General features: G+C 47.0%; 1 protein-coding gene across 1 annotated transcript; it reads right to left on the reverse strand.

The window, feature by feature from the left end:
* Positions 1 to 3871: 3871 nt before the first annotated feature.
* Positions 3872 to 23108, reverse strand: UAP1L1 (UDP-N-acetylglucosamine pyrophosphorylase 1 like 1). Its single transcript, XM_080990948.1, has 9 exons — positions 22397 to 23108; positions 20267 to 20471; positions 17132 to 17307; positions 16209 to 16381; positions 12945 to 13138; positions 10527 to 10667; positions 8495 to 8680; positions 6805 to 6871; positions 3872 to 5036 (listed from the first exon to the last, which is right to left on the reverse strand). The coding sequence occupies exons 1-9, from the start codon at positions 22689 to 22691 to the stop codon at positions 4950 to 4952; spliced, it is 1524 nt and encodes a 507-aa protein (XP_080847074.1). The 5' UTR covers positions 22692 to 23108; the 3' UTR covers positions 3872 to 4949.
* Positions 23109 to 24131: the final 1023 nt, after the last annotated feature.

Consider the following 24131-nt stretch of genomic DNA (forward strand, 5'->3'; position numbering starts at 1 on the left):
CGTAGAGATGACGGCGCAGAGCGGCCGCTTCCGCGTCTGCGCTCTCCCTCCCTCGTCCGCGGGTGGGTGGGGAGGAAAGCTCTATGGTTATCACCTTAGCAACAGCGCCCAGGGAGCGCCTGGGAACAAGGCCGCGGAGCCTTTCTCTATTATTCCCCTGTGGTGAAAGGGTTAAAAGCGGCCCCGCCAGCGAAAGACTGTTTGCCATAGCCAATAAATCACAAGCGCCTTCTTAAAAGGACATTGCTGTTTTGCGCCATGCCCGCTAGAGGCCTTGTTTTATTTATTGCCATTTTATATACCGCCCTCCGCTCCAAAGGATCTCAATGGTGTGGGGGCATGGGTCTCCCTGTTGCAGGAATTTATGTATAGGTTGGGGGGGGGGGTTGCCCCTCCAGCAGATATCATGCACATGCAGCCCACTACCAAAATCAGCACAATCACTTTTGTGATTTGTCCCCACAAAACACTTCATCACAGTTTCTTCCTATCTATCCCAAGGGCCTCTGCTGCACGATACTAAATGTAACAATTCAGTGATCAATGTATCTATGTACTGGCTCACTGGGAAAACTTCAGAAATTCATATACAGTGGTGCCTCGCAAGACAAATGCCTCGCAAGACGAAAAACTCGCTAGACGAAAGAGTTTTCCGTTTTTTGAGTCGTTCCGCAAGACGAATTTCCCTATGGGCTTGCTTCGCAAGACGAAACGTCTTGCGAGTTCTTGCGCCGCTAAGCCGTTAATAGCCGCTAAGCCGCTAATAGCCGTGCTTCGCAAGACGAAAAAACCGCAAGACGAAGAGACTCGCAGAACGGATTAATTTCGTCTTGCGAGGCACCACTGTAGACGTGAGCTCACTCAGCAGCCCCTCTGCCTGAGTGATAATTCCTGGCATCTTAATACCTGAGTGCCAGACAGGTAAGGATTCCAGAAATAACAAACCCAGATGAAGACAAAAGGGTGTGATTAACTTGGCTGGGAAACAGGAAAATGTAAATATCTCTTTTGTTCCCTGGCCGGAATTAAGTTTGCCTGAAGAAATATCAACAACCTCAGATATGCAGATGACACAACCTTGATGGCAGAAAGTGAGGAGGAATTAAAGAACCTTTTATTGAGGGTGAAAGAGGAGAGCGCAAAATATGGTCTGAAGCTCAACATAAAAAAACGAAGATCATGGCCACTAGTCCCATCACTTCCTGGCAAATAGAAGGGGAAGAAATGGAGGCAGTGAGAGATTTTACTTTCTTGGCATCCATGGTCACCGCAGATGGTGACAACAGCCACGAAATTAAAAGACGCTTCTTGGGAGAAAAGCAATGACAAACCTAGACAGCATCTTAAAAAGTAGAGACATCACCTTGCCAACAAAGGTCCGTATAATAAAAGCTATGGTTTTCCGAGTAGTGATGTATGGAAGTGAGAGCTGGACCATAAAGAAGGCTGATCGCCGAAGAATGGATGCTTTTGAATTATGGTGCTGGTGGAGACTCTTGAGAGTCCCATGGACTGCAAGAAGAATGGGCATATTTTTATTTACAACACTATCCATTCTGAAGGAAATCAGCCCTGAGTGCTCACTGGAAGGACAGGTCGTGAAACTGAGGCTCCAATACTTTGGCCACCTCATGAGAAGAGAAGACTCCCTGGAAAAGACCCTGATGTTGGGAAAGATGGAGGGCACAAGGAGAAGGGGACGACAGAGGACGCGATGGTTGGATAGTGTTCTCGAAGCTACCAGCATGAGTTTGACAAAACTGCGGGAGGCAGTGGAAGACAGGAGTGCCTGGTGTGCTCTGGTCCAGGGGGTCATGAAGAGTCCTAAACGACTAAACAACAACAACACACTTGATGGGTGTTTGGTGGAGGGAAAGGGGAACCATGGGGCAGGGTCCAGGATGCTCAGATTACTGCCACCAGACCTCCCTTTTCATGATGTAACTGTGATGTAGTTTAGGGGGGATGTAACGTGGGGATTAGCAGCTAATAAAAGTTCGGGGGCTCTTTTGTTCGGGGCTTCCATCTTGTTTCACCTTGTGGCAGGTGTGAGTCCTGTCGCGACAGTCTTCAATAAAGACCAAGCCTACTGGCTGCTGTTTTGCTCTGGTATTCTTGGGGGGTGTCCTTGTTTTTTGTCGAAGGGAGCCCTCAGATTTCTCCGTTAACATCCTTCTCGAGGCTTTGTCCTCACAACAGCCCTGTGAGGTATACTATGAGAGATTCTGGCCTGAGTGGGGAGCTGAGCCCTGGTCTCTCCCAGGTCTCTGCAGCTCACTCTGACCACTGCACCAAACTGGCTTATAGAGAGATGAAAGAGGAGGGAATATTTTCAAAATAAAAATAAATGCAACAGAGATTCATCTGTTTGTCTTTTGCAACTTTTATTTCATGGAATTGTAGTGTTGGAAGGGATCCTGGGGGTCATCCAGTCCAACACCCTGCAATCTCAGCTATTGTGTTGTAAACAAAATAGCACCCTGTTGCAACAGCTTTAATAAAGATCAGTCTCACTAGCTGCTTTGCTTCTCAATATTCTCTGGTTGGCCTCTGTTATTTTCTCCTACAGATGGAGAACCTACAAAGGACTCTATAAGGGCTCTTGTATACCCCATAAGAAATAAGGGCAGATTTTGTTTACACCTGCTAATAAGAAGTGTCTAAGGCAACTTGCAATATGAAAGTGCTTTTAATATTATTTATACACACACACACACACACACACATACACATACATATATATATATATATATATATGAAAACTTCCCACAACATGGAAATTTGCCATGTTGATAGAACTGCAAACCTTAAAAATGGGATTTTGGATCACACTGCTTGCTTTAATATGACACTGAGCACTTTATGTTTAATATCTGTTAAGACACTTATCTATACCCAGTCTTTCATCATAAACCAGGAGTGACTTACTTGTGGCCCTCCACATGTTGGACTACAATGCTCTTCAGCCTCAGCTGAACCTGACCCGTCAGGGTTGAAAAGAGCTGTAGTCTATAACATCCGGAGGGTCACACATTAATCCTGACCTAAAGTATGTTATTATTGCCCATTCCGTCAAGCAGCCTTATGTTGACCAGAAAGCACGGGCATACTTATGCCCAGAATTTTTTTTCATCTTTGGCACTATGGTGGAATGCTGCTAATTAGCAGAATGCTGCTAATTGGCTCATGGAAAACATACTGCAAAAGAAATTGGACCACTAATGGACAGGAAGGGCTCTGGATCCGTGTCACAAATCGGTAACTCCTCAACTCTTCATATGGCACTGCAGTGTATGGCCTTTAAAGGACCTTAGTTTTCCATTTGCAGATCTTCTGATATTGCTCACATTTAAAAGCTTTTATTTTGGAAACTAAAACTTTAAACTTTAAAAAGTAATTATGTCTGCAAGCTTTTTTTTTAAAAAAAAAATTATAAATGTGGGCAGTATCAGCTGATATGTGAAGACAGAAGTGGCAGAGTAAGATTTTCAGTGGGCAAGAGCCATCAGAAGCCTTGCCCTTCTATTGTCTACCAGGAAGAGAATAAGTTGCGCAAAAAACAAATACATTATGTAAGCTGTCATGATTTGCGTCATTTACACAGCTGAGCCTTTGCTTGTCATCCAATCTGGGTTGCCTGTGTACCTGCTGGTTTTTAGTGCAGAAGGCAAGTGATCCTGTATATATATAGCTTACACCCACGCACCCTGCATCTATGTCTAGGGAAGGAAACTAGTAAACTATGGAAGAGCAACTGATTTGGGAGTTGCTAGGGCTGGGCATTGCAACTCCTCTTGTTGCGTTTTCTGTCTGTGTGCCAGGTCTCGGGAGTAGGGCCAGTTTTAAAAAAAGAAACACAAAAGGCAAGCTAGACTTTTTAAAGCACTTTTAATATGTGAAAATTACAAAACGGGCAATATAGGGTTTTCATCACTTTCTTCCAGAACATGTATAAAGCAGCTTTCCCCAATGTGGTGGCTTCAGCTATGGTTGGATTCCCATCAGCCCCAGTCAGCATGGTCACAGATTAGAGAAACTGTAGTGTCCTAAAACAACTAGAGGGTCCCAGTTCAGGGAGGGCATTATCAGTATCAAAAGACGGTTTGGGGATAATTAAAAAGGAGAAAGAAAACAATGCACTCTGCTACACAAAGATTTGCGAAGAGGGAAGCTTTCAGCTCAAGCTGAAAACACCAGATTCAAAATGGCACTGCCAAAATAGATGCAATTCAGATCCTGTCTCTTCCACAGTCAGGGCAGTACTTCCAAGATGAGGCAAGAGATTCTGGACACAGACAATGCCTTTAACTTTGAGTGTATAAAGTTCTTGCAAACGCAGATTTAGGTAAGCACTGTTTGCTCCTCACTGGAAGCTTATCTCCAAGGTCTGAAGCCCAGAGCTTTCTCCAGACCTACCACCTAACATCCTTTTAAGTGGAGTTGTCCATAATCAAACTTGGGTCCTCCTATTTGTTCTGCCACTGAGTCATGCTCCTCCAAGATAATACAGAGCCCCTTCACCCAGCATTGGTAAATAATATCTATGGAATATGTGCAGCACTATTTAGAGGTTCCGCTCAGCTATCTGCTGCCTCTCTGGTTCCTTTGAGTGTTGACACCAGCAAAGAATCCCGTCCACCAGGGCTGCCTCCAATTTCAGCATTACACACAAGGGGCCTCTCAGCCATAGTAAGGATGGTGGGTCTTATTTCAGACAGCTCTTTGAAAGTTGCAGAGAATGCTATTGGGACAATCAAGGGCAGAAACCATCACTCTCCAGGCACAGTGTGACCTAACAACCCCACCCCAGAAGCAGAAAAGTTAGAAGATTTTGGCTTTATAGTATCATAAACACTGATAGTTTCTCAAAATTATTCTTTTCTTAATTACAAGGCAACAGTCAAGAAAAAGATGGTCGCAGAGGACAATCTTCCAAGTTGGGTCTTCATTCAAGCTCTTGTTAATGTTTCTGCTTTGGTTTCATCGAGAAGAAAAGGTGACTGGAGGTCTTTGGCTTTCAGGTACTTCTCTAGTCCCTGCAAAAGAAAACAATTTTGAGCCAAAGGCCACATTCCCTTATGGGCAAGCTTTCAGAGTTTGCATGACAGTGATGGTCAGGACCAGAGATGAAAGTGGATGGAATAACCAATGTGGCTCTTTTGTAGCTTACTTCCGTGGAATATGTCAAGAGGCATCAACACAGTTCAGCATACATTCAAGCCAAGGCAAAGCACTCACAGCAGTGGGGCAAGTAGCTTGCAGAGAGTCCTAACCGCCAGAAAAGCCTCAAGGGCCACATTAAATTCCCAGGCCTGAGGTTCTCCACCCATTTTAAAAGCTAACCACGACTTTTGCCCCTAAGTCAGGGGTATGGGGTATCTGTGGCCCTCTAGATGTCAGAAGCCAACTCCCAGCAGCCTCAGCCAATGGTTGGAGATGATGCAAGCATGAGTTGAGTTGCTGCTGGAGAGCCAGAGGTTTCCTCTTGCTGCTGTAACCCATGGGTAGGCAAACTAAGTCCCGGGGGCCGGATCCAGCCCAATCGCCTTCTAAATCCGGCCCGCAGACAGTCCGGGAATCAGCGTGTTTCTACATGAGTAGAATGTGTCCTTTTATTTAAAATGCACCTCTGGGTTATTTGTGGGGCATAGGAATTCGTTCATTATTTTTTTCAAAATATAGTCCCACAAGGTCTGAGGGACAGTGGACCGGCCCCCTGCTGAAAAGGTTTGCTGACCCCTGCTGTAACCCATCTTTCAGCCTTTATTTCCTGTCGCATACTGATTCTCCCTTACGTCCCTGCTACCCATTCTGGATTTAAAACCTCTGGAGACCTGCCTAAGTTGTTAACTCTAAAAGTGACAGAGGTAAAGGGTAAAGGGACCCCTGACCATTAGGTCCAGTCGTGACTGACTCTGGGGTTGCGCGCTCATCTCGCTCTATAGGCCGAGGGAGCAGGCGTTTGTCCGCGGACAGCTTCGGGTCATGTGGCCAGCACGACTAAGCCGCTTCTGGCGAACCAGAGCAGTGCACAGAAACGCCGTTTACCTTCCCACCGGAGTGGTACCTATTTATCTACTTGCACTTGACGTGCTTTCGAATTGCTAGGTTGGCAGGAGCAGGGACCAAGCAATGGGAGCTCACCCCGTCGTGGGGATTCAAACCGCCAACCTTCTGATCGGCAAATCCTAGGCTCTGTGGTTTAACCCACAGCACCACCCGCGTCCCAAAAAGTGACATACATACACTTATAAAACAATCAAAAAGATTTTAATAATAATAATAATAATAATAATAGGGAAGAAATTATTCTTAGCTGCTTTTCTTTTTTATTATTCTGACACAACAGTATTTTGTGTTTTTTGTAATTATATGTAACCAGCATCACAAATTCCAAATGGAGGAAAGCCTATATAGCTCTGCGGTTCCAGGCTATGGACTCTGCCACAGTTGAAAGACGCTACTGCCTGATCCCTTATGACGGGAGAGTTTGCTCATGGGGAGTTTTATCCCATATTTGCCATGTTGGCTGAACATTCTTCAATCCCAGGGCTCTTCAACAGGCATAGGCAAGCTCCGGCCCTCCAGATGTTTTGAGACTACAGTTTCCATCATCCCTGACCACTGGTCCTGTTACCTAGGGATGATGGGAATTGTAGTTCCAAAACATACGGAGGGCCGGAGTTTGCCTGTGCCTGCTCTACAACATCCCCAATATTCTTTGCACTGGCTCAGAAATAAGAACGTATTTCCTTAGAAGCAGATGAATCCTTAACAGGAGTTCACATAAAATGTTGCCCTCACCTCCCCAAAGTAAGAGACTAGAGGTGAAATCTCACATACAGCGGGTGGTTCGTCATCTCCTGATAAACTGAAAAGAGAGAAAAATGAAAATAATGTCTCTCTGCAAACATATGACAAGCCACAGAAAAGAGAGGCAGGGAGGCAGCCCAAGGCAACAACAGAAATTGCTCAACACAGCCCCAGGTCAACTTCACATTTTATTTCATCTATTTGGTTTTGGTATTTTAAAACTGTAATCTACCATGGGTGCTTGGAAGACAAGTCATATATAAATGAAGTAAACAATAAACAGAAGCACCAGAGCATTAGCCGAGTGTTCTTCCCTTGCCACCCGAATAACTGCAACCAGAACGCATAACTGCAATGTACTTCTATATGCAGGAGATTGGACTAGATGACGCTTTGGGTCCCTTCCAACCATACAATTCTATTATTTTATGGCCTCACACACCTGGGACGGGGAGAAAGGCACCCCAGATTAGAGAGGATGACCTCAATAAGCTTTGAATCCTGAACCCTGTGTTTTATTATTATGCCCCACCTTTAAAATAAAACAAAATAAAACCTTCCCTGTGCCATATTAAGAGTTTGGTCACAGCATGTTAACACAACTTCTCCTAATCTAGTGCCTTCCAAATGCTGCTGGAATACAACATCCATCTTGGTGGTTGCAGCACGTGGCTGGAATCCAGCCCCATCTTGGAGAAAGCTGCTTCATTGCACTCTTCCCCTCTCTGGTATAAACCCCAGAGGGCACAATTTATCTCCACAAGAAGATCTCATCTGCGCTATACACTTAAGGCACTATCATACTACAGTGGTACCTCGGGTTAAGAACTTAATTCGTTCCGGAGGTCCGTTCTTAACCTGAAACTGTTCTTAACCTGAGGTACCACTTTAGCTAATGGGGCCTCCCGCTGCCGCCTCATCCTGAGGTAAAGTTCTTAACCCAAGGTACTATTTCTGGGTTAGCAGAGTCTGTAACCTGAAGCGTCTGTAACCCAAGGTACCACTGTAATTTGAACAGCCATGAAACCTGGGAGGTGTGGTTTGCTGAAGCTGCTGAGAGGTGTTAGGAGACAACCCCCCACCCCAATTCCCCTCCAAAAGCACCAATTCCCAGAGTGGTTTAGCAATCGCCAGGGAACTCTGGGAATTGTAGCTCTGGGAGCAGGGAGGGTCTTCTCTGAGAATCCTTAACAAACTACAGCTCCCAGAATCCTTTGGGAGAAGCCACACCTGTTTAAAGTAGTATCATAGTGCTTCAAGTGTATGGTGCGGATGAGGCCAAAAATCTGTTGCAAGGATGTTAAACAGATACTTAACGGTTAGTCCTGACCAGACCCCCAGCTATTCCCCACTCAGAACTACAGCTCCCAGAGTTTCCTGGGAAGAGGGCTTGACTGCTAAACCACTCCACGAATTGTAGCCCTGTAAGAGGAGTAGGGGGTCTTCTAACAACTCTCAGGACCCTTAAATAATTCCCAGGATTCTTTGCAGGAAGCCATGACTGCTTAAAGTGGTGTGATAACTGCTTTACGCATACTGCCGATGGGGCCACACGCACACAGTGTTTCACTGTGGCAGCATTCCATGTCACAAATTCATCTAGTGCTCCCTGGCCCCTTGGGGTAAACTACGGTTCCCACAATCCCTTGGGGGAGGATAAATCGGAGAAGCCTTCACAGACCTTGGTTCTTCAGGTATCCTCTGGCCATTGCCATTGACAAATCTAGCTCCTGCCTTCACAGCCCAACGGTAGTGTTGGGAGAGGAGTGACCGGCGAGCTGTGATGGGAGTGTCTTTGTCGGCCGCATTGGAGTTCTTCAAAGGCGAGAACTCCTCTTCCCTCGGGACCTCAAAGGCTACGAACTTCCTGTTAACAGAAGGGAGAAACTGGAGGCTTAAAATGGGAGTTTCAGTTGTAGTCATGCCCTCCTGTATGTGCATGGAGCCACTGAGGCCACGGCACGTTGCAGAATCCAGGAAAACGTAACTTGCCATATCCATGAAAGGAATGCATTTGGAGGCAAACAGCGAGACCTTACAGCTGTTCTCCAAGCTGCCAATTCCAGTTGGACTTGACTGCAAAAGCAAACTAAAGCCACATCCACACCAGACATTTAAAAGCACTCTTATACCATAGGAACCAGTCTGCACCCTGCGGTCATCATCCAAGGCCCAGGAGGTCTGGAAAGGGGCAAAAGGAGAACAGAGACTTTTCTGTGGTGGCTTTCCGCTTGTAGAAAGCTCTCCCCAGCAAGGCTCACCTGGTGCCATCGTTACGTATCTTCAGGCACCAGGCAAAAACCTTCCTTTTTAACCGGGGCTTTGGCTTTTAACCACCTATGGCCTTTTAGAGTGGGTAGGATGTTTTAATGTATCTCTTCTTCCCCCCTCCTCGGGTTTTAATGTATGTACGGTGTGGACTTTTAAAGTTGCCATGCCCCCCCCATGTGACTAATAAATTTAATTAATAAACAGATAATTTAGCCACCATGCCTTCCACACCCCAAAAGTAGTCTAAGGGTGCTGACTTCACAGGGTGCCTATAATTCCCAGCACTCTTAACAAAATACAGTCCCCATGACTGTTAAAGCAGAACAATATAAGGGTGCTTTTAATTTATGGTGTGGATGTGAACTAAATATTTCTAGATAGATGATCTGAAAAACATGATGCATTCAAGCTGGGTCTCTGGATTCTAGCAGAATGCAATCAATATCTATCTATCTATCTATCTATCTATCTATCTATCTATCTATCTATCTACACACATACCTGTACAGCACATTTGGTGTAAAGCACTGCTCAGACAGCTTCTAATAAAGAAGCTTAAAATTTCACTGTTGTTGGTAGAGCTATCATTGTTATTAGGAGCACAGGTGGGGTGCGGGTGGCGCTGTGGGTTAAACCACAGAGCCTAGGACTTGACGATCAGAAGGTCAGTGGTTCAAATCCCCGCGACGGGGTGAGCTCCTATTGCTCGGTCCCAGCTCCTGCCAACCTAGCAGTTCGAAAGTACGTCAAAGTGCAAGTAGATCAATAGGTACCGCTCCGGCGGGAAGGTAAACGGCATTTCCGTGCACTGCTCTGGTTCGCCAGAAGCAGCTTAGTCCTGCTGGCCACATGACCCGGAAGCTGTACGCCGGCTCCCTCTGCCAATAAAGCGAGATGAGCGCCGCAACCCCAGAGTCGGCCACGACTAGACCAAATGGTCAGGGGTCCCTTTACCTTAATGCAGCCAGGCATATAAATTCCAAACGGTTTTCATAGGCAGCCCCACATGTAACTCATGGTAGTAATCTAGAGGCTACCAGGGCACACCATTCTGCCCTGCTATAGCAGCTGCAGCTGCACATGTAATGTTCTCATCTACTGACTGCAATAATCAATCCCTCAAAAAAAGAAAATGCTCTAGGGTGCAGCAGGTAAGTGTGCCTGCCATTTTGATTCAGAAAACAAAACCAGAAGCTATCAGAAGTTTGGGAGACAAGCTGTGTTGTCACAACTCCTTACCCCGTAGCAGCTGGTTCCATTATCATTTAGCAACCTGGTGCGCTCCAAATGTTTTGGACTGTGCCCCCCATCAGGCCCAGCAGAGGCTGATGGGAGGTGTAGTCCAAAATGTTTGGCAGGCACCAGTTTGGCCAAGTCTCCCCAACTCCTGCCCCAAAGAACAGGATACACTGAAAGAGAAAAGAGACACATTTGGTACTAACTTAGAAAACTGGAACACATCAAACACAAACTTCTCCAGCTTTATCCCGTTGGGTTTTAGCGGCGTCACCCGATTGCCCTCCTGGTCGACGAAAGGGACTTTCTTGACAGCCACATGGCGTTTCAAGCGGGGCTCAAACTTCCTGGTAGACAGGAAAGGACAGACACATAAGCACACAGGAGACTTCCTCAAACTCTGCTCTGCTAAAAAATGTTGTTGTGCAGCAAGATCGCTCAGGGCTGCCCCAGGTCATTCCTTGCACTGCACAGCTGTAAGGGGAAGGAGAGGCGCGTTCTGCCTTTTCACTTGCCTGAAATCTACTGCCACAATCAGTTTGATGATCCAGGGTTTCAGTGTTCCATCAAACTATCTCCATGCTTCTTTCTGCATTTCAAAGGGTTATACCTGGTGGCCCTCTCAACTCTACAATTCTATGATTCTATGGACAAGTTTAATTTAAATGGGGGGGGGGCCGCGGGAAAGTGGGAGGAAAGCTTCATCCCCCTGATTATTTTGTTCCCCCACTTTTCTGCAGGAGGGGTGGTGTGTTTGACAAAGTGCTGGTGGGGACCTTTCTGCTGAGCTGTTTTCATGGAGAAAGGGGCGGGGGAAAACTCTGCATAAGTTATTTTTGGCAATTCGCCGGACACTTCCTGGAAATCTTTGGATAATGATTCACTGGTATATTGGAGTTGTTTCTGTGGGTTTTCTGAAATCTGCCTTTCAAACAGAAGGCAAAGATTTGTCCTAGGACTGTAGTTTAAGAGCTATATGACAGAGGCCGCAGTTTAGGAGAGCGTGTAGGTAAGCCGTCTTTTTTTTGGCTGCCTGGATGATAGCAACCAAGTTTTTGAGTTCTCCTGTTTTTCCAATTACTACAGTCATATCTTGGGTTACAGGCACTTCAGGTTGCGTTTTTTCGAGTTACGGAACGCTGAAACCCGGAAGTACCAGAATGGGTTACTTCCGGGTTTCGGCGGTCGCGCATACGCAGAAGTGCTAAATTGCGCTTTGTGCATGCGCAGAAGCACCGAATCGCAACTCGTGCGTGCACAGACGTGCAGCTGCAGGTTGCAAACGCTGCGGGTTGCGAACGTGCATCCCGCACAGATCACATTTGCAACCTGAGCGTTCACTGTACTTCCTTTGCGTTAGAGTTTCTTCAAAATAAGAACCTAAGAAGAGCCCTGCTGGATCAGGCCAACGGGTCCCCCAGTCCTGTTCTCACAGTGGCCGACCAGATGCCTGTGGAAAAGGGCAGGATCTGAGCACTGTCCACTGCTGTGTATTTTCCAGCAACTGATATTCAGAAACATTAATGTGGAGGCAGAGCATAGTCATTGTGGCTGGCAGCCGTTCCAAGCTTTATCCTCCATGAAATAGTGTTCATTATAGATTTTATCTTCTGCATGCAGTATTGCTGAATAAAGTGAGTTTAAAAGCCTACTGAAGCTGCCTGCTATAAAAATGGAAACGCATAGCTTTAAGAGCTATAGAACGGGCAACCTCTGAAGGTGGTAGGCGCTCCTTCGCTGGAGGTTTCCACACAGAGTTTGGATGGCCATCTGTCAGGGATTCCTTAGCTCTGATTCCTGCATTGCAGGGGGTTGGACTAGATGACCCTTGGGAGTCCTCTACCTAGTCTAAAGCACTATGATTCTACAGCTTCTAACCAGAAAACTATGTAATAGAATTTTAAGGTCATATGTATATATATATGTCTGGAGCAGCACAGGAAGACCTTCCTGAAACCAATTTGACTCCCTGAAACCATTTTGACTCCCAGACTGACCAAATGTTTTCTCTGCAAGGAGGAAGGGGGTGAGGGAACCTTCCCATTGTCTCAGGAATTGGGTAATCACCATCTCAAAGGAATGGCCAGACTACCAGGAAAGGCAATCAGATAAGGCATTATCAGATAACCTGGCAGACAGGAAAAACAACAACATTCAAATTTCTGTTGCAGACCGCCTTTTCTGTGATGTATATATGATGTATGGAGGGGTGGTCTTGAGCTCCAAGGCAGGGAATTTAAAATGTCTATATAAGGGCAGGCACACCTTGGTCCTGGGTTCCTCCTCTCTCCTACGTGGGGGGGAGCACCCTGTTGCAACAGTTTTAATAAAGATCAGGCTTACGAGCTGCTTTGCTTCTCAATATTTTCTGGTTGGCCTCTGCTATTTTCTCCTACCAATAGGGAACCTACATAAGGACTCTATATGGGCTCTTGGATACCCCATAAGGGAAAAAGGGCAGATTTTGTTTACAACAACTAGGAGCTCAGTTTGTCACAATCCTGATACAATGCTCAGAAATGCATGCATCCCTTCCCACCCCACTGATTTCCAGGATGCAGATCCCACACTCAAACTCTGGAACAGGTCATGGGAAAGTGAGCATGCACAACTGCAGGACTTACTCTGTGACAGCCTTCAGGAAGTCAAGACTAAAGAAGTGATTGCAGATATTTCCAGCGCTGTATGTCAACCGGCCATCCGTGTTTCTCCTCTGTGCCGTTTCTAAGGAGATCTCGCTGTATTCCACCACCTGATATACTCCGTCCACAGAGCAAACCACCCCAACTGGCTCTGTGGGGTAGGCTTTTTCCACTACCTTAACAAACAAACAAACAAACAAAAAATAGAATTTTTGGGCCAGAGTGAGGTAGCAAGTGAAATAACCGCAAAGAGTGGATCGAGCAGGTGGAGGGGCTGGGTAATTCTTTTTTCTTTTTAAAAATATTTTTTATTGGAATTTTATTTACAACATAACATAACCTCACCCAATATGCAATCCACCCTCATTAAATGTGAACATAACATACAACGAGCATAACATACACCAATACAAACAACAAATAAAAGACTTCCTTTATCCTGTATATGGTCTCCTTATTTACTGTATTTTTCGCTCTATAGGATGCACCCGACCATAGGACACACCTTGTTTTAGAGGGGGGAAACATTTCTTCCATTTCTCCTGCCGCTTCGCTGAAGGGGCACTGCGCAGAGGGGGAGAATTTTTTTTTTCTTGTTCTCCCCCTCTAAAACAAGGTGTGTTCTGCGCGTTCAAGGTGCGTTTACCCAAAGCCTCCGGAGCGCAGCGGGAGTTCCTGCTGCGCTCTGGAGGCTTCAGGCAGCTACCTTGGAAGCCTGGAGAGCGAGAGGGGTCGCTGCGCACTGACCCCTCTCGCTCTCCAGGCTTCAGTGAAGGCAACCCGAAGCCTCTGGAGCACGGCGGAAGTGCTCCCTCTGCGCTTCGGAGGCTTCGCGTTCCTATTGCTGAAGCCAAGGAGCCTGCATTCGCTCCATAGGACGCACACACATTTCCCCTTAATTTTGGAGGGGGAAAAGTGCATCCTATAGAGCGAAAAATACGGTACTTCTTATAAACTGCTTCCTTTATGAATAATTATTAAGATTTTTCTAATTATAACTTAAATATCAACAAAGTCTCCTGCAGACATTAATCAAAACAAGCCCAGGTATGTATTTTAGGGCACTGTTTTGTGAAGTATTCTCTGCATTTCCCCCATGCTTTTTGAAACTCTTGTCTAGTGTGATCTCTAATTGCCTCTGTTAATCTAGCCAGTTCAATATACTCTTAATGGTTTGTCTTGCCATTCCATTTTTGTTGGCACAGTTTCTTTTTGCCAGTTTTAGCAGTTAGGATCCTTGCCGCTCCTGTGGCATAGAGGAATATTTTCTGATCTTCTCTTGCTATACCTGTGTCCAGGTAATTCTTGATTCTACAGATCAAATCCAATTCCGCTCAGAGGATGCTGAATTCAGAAATTCACATGGTCAATTAACTGGATGCATATGTTTGCCTGTTTAGCACGAGATTACTTAACTGTTGCAGGCCCAGGAAGTGGGGGGAAAGGATCTCTGCCAGTCACCCCTCAACACCCTTCTAAGATTTTACCTAGGCACTGCCCATAGATGTTCAAAGTTCATCTAAAAAACTCACTTTTCATGTTTTGTTTCATTTTGCTTTAAGGGTACTTAAAGTTCCATATACTGTCCATCACAGACACTACCTATATTCAACATGTTTATGGCTTGGAGGCAGGAGGAAGAAACGCAACACGTTACATGGAGGCAAAAGCAGATCTAGATTTTTAAAAAATGCAGTAAAAAATGAGGAGGAAGGTTCATTTGAGCAGGGAGGGATTCCCCACTCTGGGATCCCACAGCTAATTCTCCCCTCGTCTCCTCGCTGGCCCAAGTGGGACTAATTTAGCCAGCTAGCCCTGGTGATCATCTAATGTTTATTGGATGGATTTTCCCCCTAAATTGATTTTTTTATTCTTGATTTTATTGTTATTTACGCTTTATATCATATTTTATGCTGCTTTTTGTAGCATCAATTAAGTGTTTTAAATTTGTTGTTAGCTGCCTTGAGCCCGGTTTTCTGAACCAGGAAGGACGGGGTATAAATAAAAATAAATTATTATTATTATTATTATTATTAATCAGATTCCATCTGCAAACTGCCAGACACAAGCAATGCATTGGGTTGTTGTTTTTTTTAAAAAAACCAAATATGGGGGGGGGGGCACATGTGGAAGGACCAAACTCCCCGCCCCCAATCCACAATAGTTTTATTACCATATTTTTCCGTGTAAAAGACAATGCTTTTTGCTTTAAAAAAATTAGGCAAAAATTGGGTGTTGTCTTATACACGGATAGTGAATGCAGAGGGGGGGACGTGTGATTAATGGCAGCAGCAAGCAGGAGATTGGCAGTGGCGAGTGGGCGGGTGATTGGTGGCTGCGGCAAGGCCTGCTGGCGATTGGCTGTGGTTGAGGCAATTGGGCAGGCGATTGGCGGCTGTGGGAAGTGGGAAGTGGGCAGGTGGGCCGTTGGTGGTGGCAAGCAGACAGACAATTGGTGGCAAGGTGTACGATTGCCAGTGGCTGTGGCAAGTGATCAGCAGTGGCAAGCAGGCACGTGAGCGATTGGCAAAGTGACCTCCCCCACCCGCCACAGCTAAACAACTTAATTTCTTAATTTTGGGTTTAAAAAAAGGGAGGGTTGTCTTATGCATGGGCATGTCTTATACACGGAAAAATACTGTAGTTTAACAAGCAGTACGACTGCATCTTGTGTTGGGGGTACATTCTGGGGATGGTGCATATGCACAAAAATATGTATACCCGAAGCGCCCCCTTGGAATCACCACTGCACAACCATCCTTACCATCCAAGCAAGGAAAACAGCTTTGAAGCTGGGCTCTGGGAAGCTTCTGCAAAATCCTACAAAACCTCCCAAGAGCCTTCCGGCACCCAGTAAGTAAGTACTTAAAAGCTCTTTCCGTACCCCCGATGCAAAATCAACTTTTAGACTCTTTTAAGCCTTGCATGCGATTAATTTGGGGGATTTCAGCCAGCTGGCTTTCAACCACGTAAGGTTTAAACTGCACAACTTAATCAAGCATAAGATGCAATTGTTCTTTACTTACACCCCAGCTGTGGGTCCTGGGGTACCACAGGGCATAACCATGATGAGCAATGTAATTGTCATTTGGATGTTGAAAGGACCATCAGAAGATGAGTCACCTCTAGCAGAGATGGAGATCTTATCTTTGCTCCTCCTTGCTCATTCTTAACCATGACAGCCCTCCGCCCTGCACACAAGGGAATTGTGCGATCATCCCTGCCCAATGTTTTTTTCTCTGTCACCTTAGCACCACAATCAGCTCCTTTCGAGACACAGAAACCAATGAAGACGGGATCTGCCATTTTGACAAGGATGTTGTCCACACAGTAGACATGGACGTACTGGACGCCACACCGCTCCATGTGCTCCAGGATCTTGTTGTCCATCAGGGCGCGGTACAAACCACCGTTGCCATCTGCAACACACAAGGAATGAGTTAACTACCAAACAGAAACTGGGTTAGGACCAGCACCAACTGGCCAGCATCCATGCTATCAACCACCCACCTTTGCCTCTCCCCCGCAATCTCTGTAACCAGTTTTACCACTGCTTGTAAATGAAACCCATCCTAGAACTTCACAGTGAAGGGCAGATAAGAGACCTAATAAATAATTATTATAATAATAGTATTTATTATATGGCATGATTGTATTCTCTATACAATTGTATACAATTGTATTCCCTATACAGTACAAATATTGAGGGACATGGTCACTCAGTGCAATCAGTATATGTAAATGTCTGGCTCACTTAAAGCTATATAGAACCTTTACTCTCAATAACAATGCAACTCACAGGCGGATAATACTTTTATTTTTATAAATCTTCATTATTTGTAAAGGGAATCTTTGTATGAGTTAATACTGTATCATCCCTTTGGACCTGTACTTTAACTCTGTACTTTTGTCCTTCCAAGGTATGGTGCTTTCGATCTATTGTTCCCTTTCCTTTTGTTGTGGTTGCATTTAAAAAAATAATAAATCAATTCTGAAAAAGAAAAATGATACAGCTGTGCTGCTACGAGAAAGCTCTCCCACATGTGAAGGATTTGCTACATACAATGCCCCTTTTCACTCGAATATTCAAAACGGTGCCAGTGAGAGGCCTTCAGAAGCTCCCAAGCAAGACCTAACACTTTCCCAACTTTAGGAAAGTTGCTGTATACCTGGCGCCATGGCAATCTTCCCTTTCTCTTCCAAGATTGCTTTCCCATCAAATGCCACGGCTGGGAGCATCCTCTGCTCAAACATGATGATGTTGGACTTCTCCAGGTTAAAGTAGTTGTGCTCCTGGAAGAATTTCTCTGTCGGTCCCAAAGTGAACTCACTGGTCATAATGTACCTGCCGGGGAGGCAGACAGGGCACTGCAGTTAGAAGCACTGGACAAGGAAACCAGCAGGGTTGGATTCACACAAACAAAGCAAGCAGAGAACGTTTCTTTGAGACTGACCCAGAAACTCCAGCGGGTGCAGAATGCCGCGGCAAGACTCCTTACGGGGTCCTTGCCGCGGGATCAGATTCAGCCGGTGCTATACCAGCTGCACTGGCTCCCGGTGGAGTACAGGGTCAGGTTTAAGGTGCTGGTTTTGACCTTTAAAGCCCTATGTGGCCTAGGACCCACGTACCTACGAGACCACCTCTCCTGGTATGTCCCACAGAGGACCTTACGGTCTGCAAACAAAAACATCTTGGAGGTCCCGGGCCACAGACAGGTTAGGCTGGCCTCAACCAGAGCCAGGGCCTTTTCAGCACTGGCCCCGATATGGTGGAACACTCTGTCACAAGAGACTAGGGTCCTGCGGGACTTGACATCTTTCCGCAAGGCCTGCAAGACAGAGCTGTTCCACCAGGCCTTTGGCCAAGGCACAGTCTGACCTCCTCTCTCCTTCTGTAATCCTCACAGAACTCTAGCCCAATGGTTGCCATTAATTTGATTCTGAATTGATTTTAGAATGAATTGATTTTAGAATGTATTTCAATTAATAGATTGTGATTTATGTAAACTGTGTTACTTTTACTGTTGTTAGCCGCTCTGGGCCTGGCTTTGGCTGGGGAGGGCGGGATATAAATAAAAAATTATTATTATTATTATTATTATTAGTAGTAGTAGTAGTATTTTTGCAGTTGGGCACACCCAGGGCATGACAAGCAAGCATGACAAGGACAGGCACATGCCTTTCTTTTGAAGATTCAAAAACACAGAAGTGAACAGCAATGCCATGCAAAGATCACAACGCGGGGGGGGGGGGGAATCTGTGAAGCCAACCAATGCTTCTACATACCTCTATCTTTATTTCAGCTATTGTGATATACCGTATTTTTCGCTCTATAAGATGCACCGGACCACAAGACGCACCAAGTTTTTGGAGGAGGAAAACAAGAAAAAAAATATTCTGAATCTCAGAAGCCAGAACAGCAAGAGGGATCTCTGCGCAGTGAAAGCAGCAATCCCTCTTGCTGTTCCGGCTTCTGGGATAGCTGCGCAGCCTGCATTCGCTCCATAAGACGCACACACATTTCCCCTTACTTTTGGGGAGGGAAAATTGAGTCTTAATAGAGCAAAAAATACGGTATTTACACATTGTGATGTTTAGGTGGTGATATATGACCATGCTAAAAACCAGGTATCGCCCAGCCCCAAACAGAGCCCTGTTTTCACAGGGCCCAGCCACATGCCTGTGGGAAAACCCCAAACAGGACTGAGAGCCCAAGAACCCTCTTCCCTCTTGTAGCTTCCAGCAACTGGTTCAGAGCCGTTGCTGCCTCTGACTGTGGAGGCAGAGCAGAGCCACTGGGGCTAGGAGCCACTGATGGCTCTCTCCTCTAACACAAATTTGTCCAGTCCCCTTTTAAAGCCACCCAGGTTGGTGACCATCACTGCCTCCTGTGGGAGGGAGTTCCACAGTTTAACTATGCGCTGAGTGAAGAAGTCATTCCAGCATTCAGGTTCATTGGATGTCCATGAATTCTAGTATTATGAGGGAGGGAGGGAAACTTTCCCCACACCATGAATATGTCATTTTATAAACTTATATTGTGTCACCCCTTAAAGGTAAAGGGACCCCTGACCATTAGGTCCAGTTGTGGACGACTCTGGGGTTGCGGCGCTCATCTCGCTTTATTGGCCAAGGGAGCTGGCGTACAGCTTCCCGGTCAGGGGCCAGCATGACTAAGCCGCTTCTGGCAAACCAGAGCAGCGCACGGAAACGCTGTTTAACTTCCCGCCGGAGCGATACTTATTTATCTACTTGCACTTTGACGCACTTTCTAACTGCTAGGTTGGCAGGAGCAGGGACCGAGCAACGGGCGCTCACCCCGTCACGGGGATTCGAACCGCCGACCTTCTGATCGGCAAGTCCTAGGCTCTGTGGTTTAACCCACCGCGCCACCCACGTCCTGTGTCACCCCTTACTCACCTCTTAAAGTGAAAAGTCCCGAATATGCTTCTCCCCCTCTCTGGAGGTACTGTTTCAGTTACATGCAAATTTATGTATGTTTAACCAACTGATTAACATTCAGCTGATTATCTGACAAAGATTTCAGGGGACAGTCCTGATATTTTTGGAGCTTTGGAAATATCCTAGTTAAATGTTTAACCAGGGGCCGGCAAGGTTTACCTTGCCTGGGCCAGTTCACTCCAGCGGAGATCCCTCCGTGGGCCGGATCGCCCGCCCGCAATTTTCGGCGTCTGCGCATGCGCAGATGTGATTTCCGGCGTTACAGAAGCGAGTCCCAGCTCGGTACTGCACTGGTTTAGCACAGCAGGCGGGGACTCACCAAGTGGCCAGCTCAGCTCGGGGGCGGCTCAGGGGCCAGTTAAATGACCCCCGTGGGCTGCTTGTGGCCCATGGGCCAAAGGTTGCCAACCCCTGGTCTAAACAGACTTTGCCAATGGAAGTCACACTGCAAACCAAGAAGAAGAAGAAGAGTTTGGATTTGATATCCTGCTTTATCACTACCCTAAGGAGTCTCAAAGTGGCTAACATTCTCCTTTCCCTTCCTCCCCCACAACAAACACTCTGTGAGGTGAGTGGGGCTGAGAGACTTCAGAGAAGTGTGACTGGCCCAAGGTCACCCAGCAGATGCATGTGGAGGAGCGAGGAAGCGAACCCGGTTCACCAGATTACGAGTCCACCACTCTTAACCACTACACCACACTGGCTCCAAGAAGAGGGCATCAGATTGGCGTAAAACCTCCCTACCACTCAGCAAAAGGAACAACAGCAAAGAATTTTGGGACACCATGTGACCACAAGAGCCACTGGCCAGTGCCTTAAGACCCCAGGAGCCAGCTACCCACCAAGGGACTGTGCAGCGAGTTCCAAACTTATCACCAGCCAGCTGCTCCACTCTGCGGATCCGCTCCGCCTGGATCTGATAGAGGGTCTTATGGCTCGGCAGCCCCACATCATACATGCCCTTCGGGTAAGGCACCCCGAGGCGTGTCCCTTGCCCTCCAGCCAGAAGGAGCACGGCCACCTTGTTCTGGGAGATCTTACGGAGCCCTTGAAGGAGACAAGAGAAAGATCACCGGAGGAAATATATATCTCGTTCAAATCACGGTTGGAAAGGACCACGAGGGCCGTCAAGTGCAATGCAGGAATCTTTTGCCCAATCTTTTGTCAAACCCATGACCCTGAGATTAAGACCCTGAGATTAAGAGATTATCAGCTGCAGTCCGGGGGGCTGCCCTTGGAGACAGTGCACAGGGTGAGAGGCTCCTTTGGGGGCCTGGAAGCCCCCTACCCGCACCCCAAGCAAGAATCATCTGAAAGAGGCACAGGTGTGATTGTGCAATTTCTGTGGACCCAGCTGCCTTCTTTCCCCTCATCGCTGAACAGGTCTGACAGCTCCAGAAGAGGCTTTAAAAACTGAGGCAATGCCTGGGAATTTAAATTATTTGAAGTACTTTTACTCCAACTCGTAAGCGCCCAGAGCAGCTTATGATGACAGTCGGTTTCTTCCCTCAGACTTTCCACCAAAAATATACAACACAAAAGGAAAAGGAACTGGGAAGGAGAAGGTAAAAAGCAATCCCAGACAGTACTACAGCGGTACCTCGGGTTAAGTAATTAATTCATTCCGGAGGTCCATTCTTAAACTGAAACTGTTCTTAACCTGAAGCACCACTTTAGCTAATGGGGCCTCCCGCTGCCGCCACGCTGCCGGAGCACGATTTCTGTTCTCATCCGGAAGCAAAGTTCTTAACCCGAGGTAATACTTCTGGGTTAGCGAAGTCTGTAATCTGAAGCGTATGTAACCTGAAGCGTATGTAACCTGAAGCGTATGTAACCCGAGGTACCACTGTACTTAGTACTTAGAGGCGGGGGACAAAGCCTCTAGTAGCCCTAGGTCCTGATGATGTCAGAGTGTGCTTTACTTCAGCTCTATCTACACATGCCCAGTGGTTCTTTGGTCTTCTAGGCAGTTGGTTGGAATCCTCAGTCCCAAGTATCTTTGTAAACTGCTCAGAGGTTTTCTGTCAAATAACCAAACAGTATATAAATTTTGTTAAAGGTATTAAAATTATGTAACACAGGTGCACAAGTACTCTTAACACAGAACTGGTGTTTGCACAGCACCCAAGGCAAGTTTTGACCCCCCCAAAGCACACAGCAAACGGACACCCAGGCAGGCCAAATTGTATTTTGCAAACACTGAAGGCTTTGCCAACATGGCGCCCTTCATAAACAGGTGGACTACAACTCCCAACAGCCCCTAGCCAAATATTGCCGCCAATGGCAACGGGAGATTATCAAGCTGGAGGAAGAAGGCTGGCTTACAGGGGGCATCACTCCTTAAAATGTTTTACTCAACAACAGCATTTTGGGCCACAGACAACGCAAGGGAACAGTTTCCTGGTGTCTAAATGTACAATTTTAGGTGGCACAAAACTTATTTTACTGTGTGCGAAAGTTGTGCAATCTTCCTTTCTTCATTCAGGTTGTTTCTACATGGAACAATGAAGAAGAAAAATATGCCGGCTTATATGTAGTCCACTACAGTACTGTATTCCGAAACGGCCTTTGCCGAGGAAGGTGAGGCCAAAGGGATAGGTGGGTGTGTCTGTGGGTATGTCTGATTAAGTGGGCGTGACCGACCAAGGAAAGGCGGGGTTACAAGAACAGAACCAATAATGTACAGTAGTCCGTTCTCCACACGCCCACTCTCCGAAAATTAAAGCACTAATGGATCGGACCAAAGGTCCATCATTATCCAACCAGGTGCCTCTGGGAAGCGCACGTAGGCAGGCAGGTACAACCACATGCACCCGACCTCCGGCAGTCTCAGGTAGACTACCTTTGCGCCGAGGTTCTACAGCGAAAAGTTAACACCGTAACCCACAACGTTCCAACTGCTTGTTCATCCTCCACCTGCAACCCCCAGAGGTCAAAAGGGCTACCAAAAGCCAGGTCTCTCCTGGCCTTACCCTCTTCCTCCCACTGCTCCAAAGTCCGCGGGTCGCTCCTGCAGACGCTGCCGAAGAACTCTGGAGGGATGGGCTCTATCCGGCAGCCCAGTCTCTCCTGGCGCGGCTCTTCCTCCCGCGCGCAGGCCTCCGCCGCCCTCCGGCAATGCTCGCCCAGCTCCTCGGCGTCCAGTTTCGCCAGCGACTCCAGGAGCGAGTCTCGCTGCGCCGGGTCCAGCTCGCCCCAGAAGCGCAGCAAGTGGGACTGGCCGGCACACTCCAGCCGCGCCCGGATCTCCTCTTCCAGGCACGCCATCACCTCCTCTCTCTGCGCTGCTTGCTGAGCTTTTGCAAAGGGGAAAGAGAGTCTTTTTTTGCAATTTGCAACAGCTACAAAACTGTCCCTGGGGAGCGCGCGCCAAAGTTTGTGGAACGTTCCCCGGGAAGAAACGGAACGTCGCCTCCACCTCGTTCCCCCGTGAAGGTCGGTTACTTGCAAGATCCTCTCTTGCAACCACAGCACGGAAACCCGTGTCACTTCCAAATTCCCGCCCCGCCCCCCTTCGCCTGAGTGGACTGATTTCAGGCGTGCGCTCGTCCAACCAGGCAGGGTTCCCCTTCCATTAGCAAGAGGGGGCGGGGAATAAAACAAAATTGCAACTGGTCAAACTTTAAAAAAGCAACTGGTGGGGGTCAGGCCTCAGGAGGAAGGAGAGGAAATTGCAGCCAGCACACAGTCCCGCCCCCAGGCATAAGGAACGCCCCCCGCTTCTACGTCCTGTTTCCCGCGAGGATGCAAAACTGTTAGCTGTCTATACTGGGCGCTCGCTTCGAACTTGTTTGTCTGATCTGAAGCGATTCCGCTTACTTGCAGCGTAACGCTGTGCATGTTTATGCATAAGTCCTCCTTCAGCTCGAAGCGGGTTGGGGATACTTCCAGGCTTGCAGCTGGAGCCTTTTAACCGAACATGCCAAGGACTGATCCTGGAGTCTTTGGAGGCAAAACGCCCGCTCTGCCCGCTGGAAGTTCCCGGAACGTTTCCAGCCATCTGTCAGAGATGCTTTAGTTGTGAATCCTGCATTGCCACCCTTTAGAGCCCCTTCTCTACCAATCTATGATTCCACGCCTGCCCCCAACGCGGTGAATATCCGTGACTCTCTCCTTTAACCTCCTGCAGAAACCGGAGGCCCTAGCGGAATGGTCTTAGTAACGCCAATCCCCGCCCTTCCCTGGCAGACCCACCTACGGGCTCCACCACAGGATGCTCAAACACAGCACGGCGTGTACTGTGCAAGAGAACGGCCTTGTTCGAGCAGGTTGTCCTCTTTCATAGCAAAGGAACAGTCTTCCAAAGCCGCCGTCTATGGAAACAGCATTATTTGTCTTTCAGATACCTTTATGCTTGTTTACCAGGTATAATGGGCCCGAAAGGAAAAATCTGTTCCCTGAATTGACCCCAATGCCTCTTCCTGCTATGTAGTTTACATTACTGTACAAAGGATATTGTAGAGTTGGGAATTGGAAAAGTTCAGAGAAGGGCAACCAAAATGATCAAAGGGGTGGAGCAACTCCTCTTTGAGGAAATGTTGCACTGTTTGGGACTTTTTGGTCTATTATTATTATTATTATTACTACTACTTTTTATACCACCCCAAATCTGGAGGTCTCAGGGCGGTTCACAGAAAAGAGAAGTGTAGAGAAAAGTTTACCGAAGACTGGGAAAAGTTTGTGGAATATCTGAAAAATGTGTGTGAT

Source organism: Podarcis pityusensis (assembly GCF_964106645.2).
Source record: "Podarcis pityusensis genome assembly, chromosome: Z".
NCBI lineage: Eukaryota > Metazoa > Chordata > Lepidosauria > Squamata > Lacertidae > Podarcis > Podarcis pityusensis.

Coding starts and splice junctions, on each gene's coding strand:
- UAP1L1 (XM_080990948.1), bottom strand. CDS start 22,691: ATGGCGTGCCTGGAAGAGGAGATCCGGGCGCGGCTGGAGTGTGCCGGC. Junction 17,308..20,266: donor ACTCGCTGCACAGTCCCTTG/GTGGGTAGCTGG, acceptor CCTCCCCGGCAG/GTACATTATGACCAGTGAGT. Junction 8,681..10,526: donor GATGTGTTCCAGTTTTCTAA/GTTAGTACCAAA, acceptor TTCTGTTAACAG/GAAGTTCGTAGCCTTTGAGG.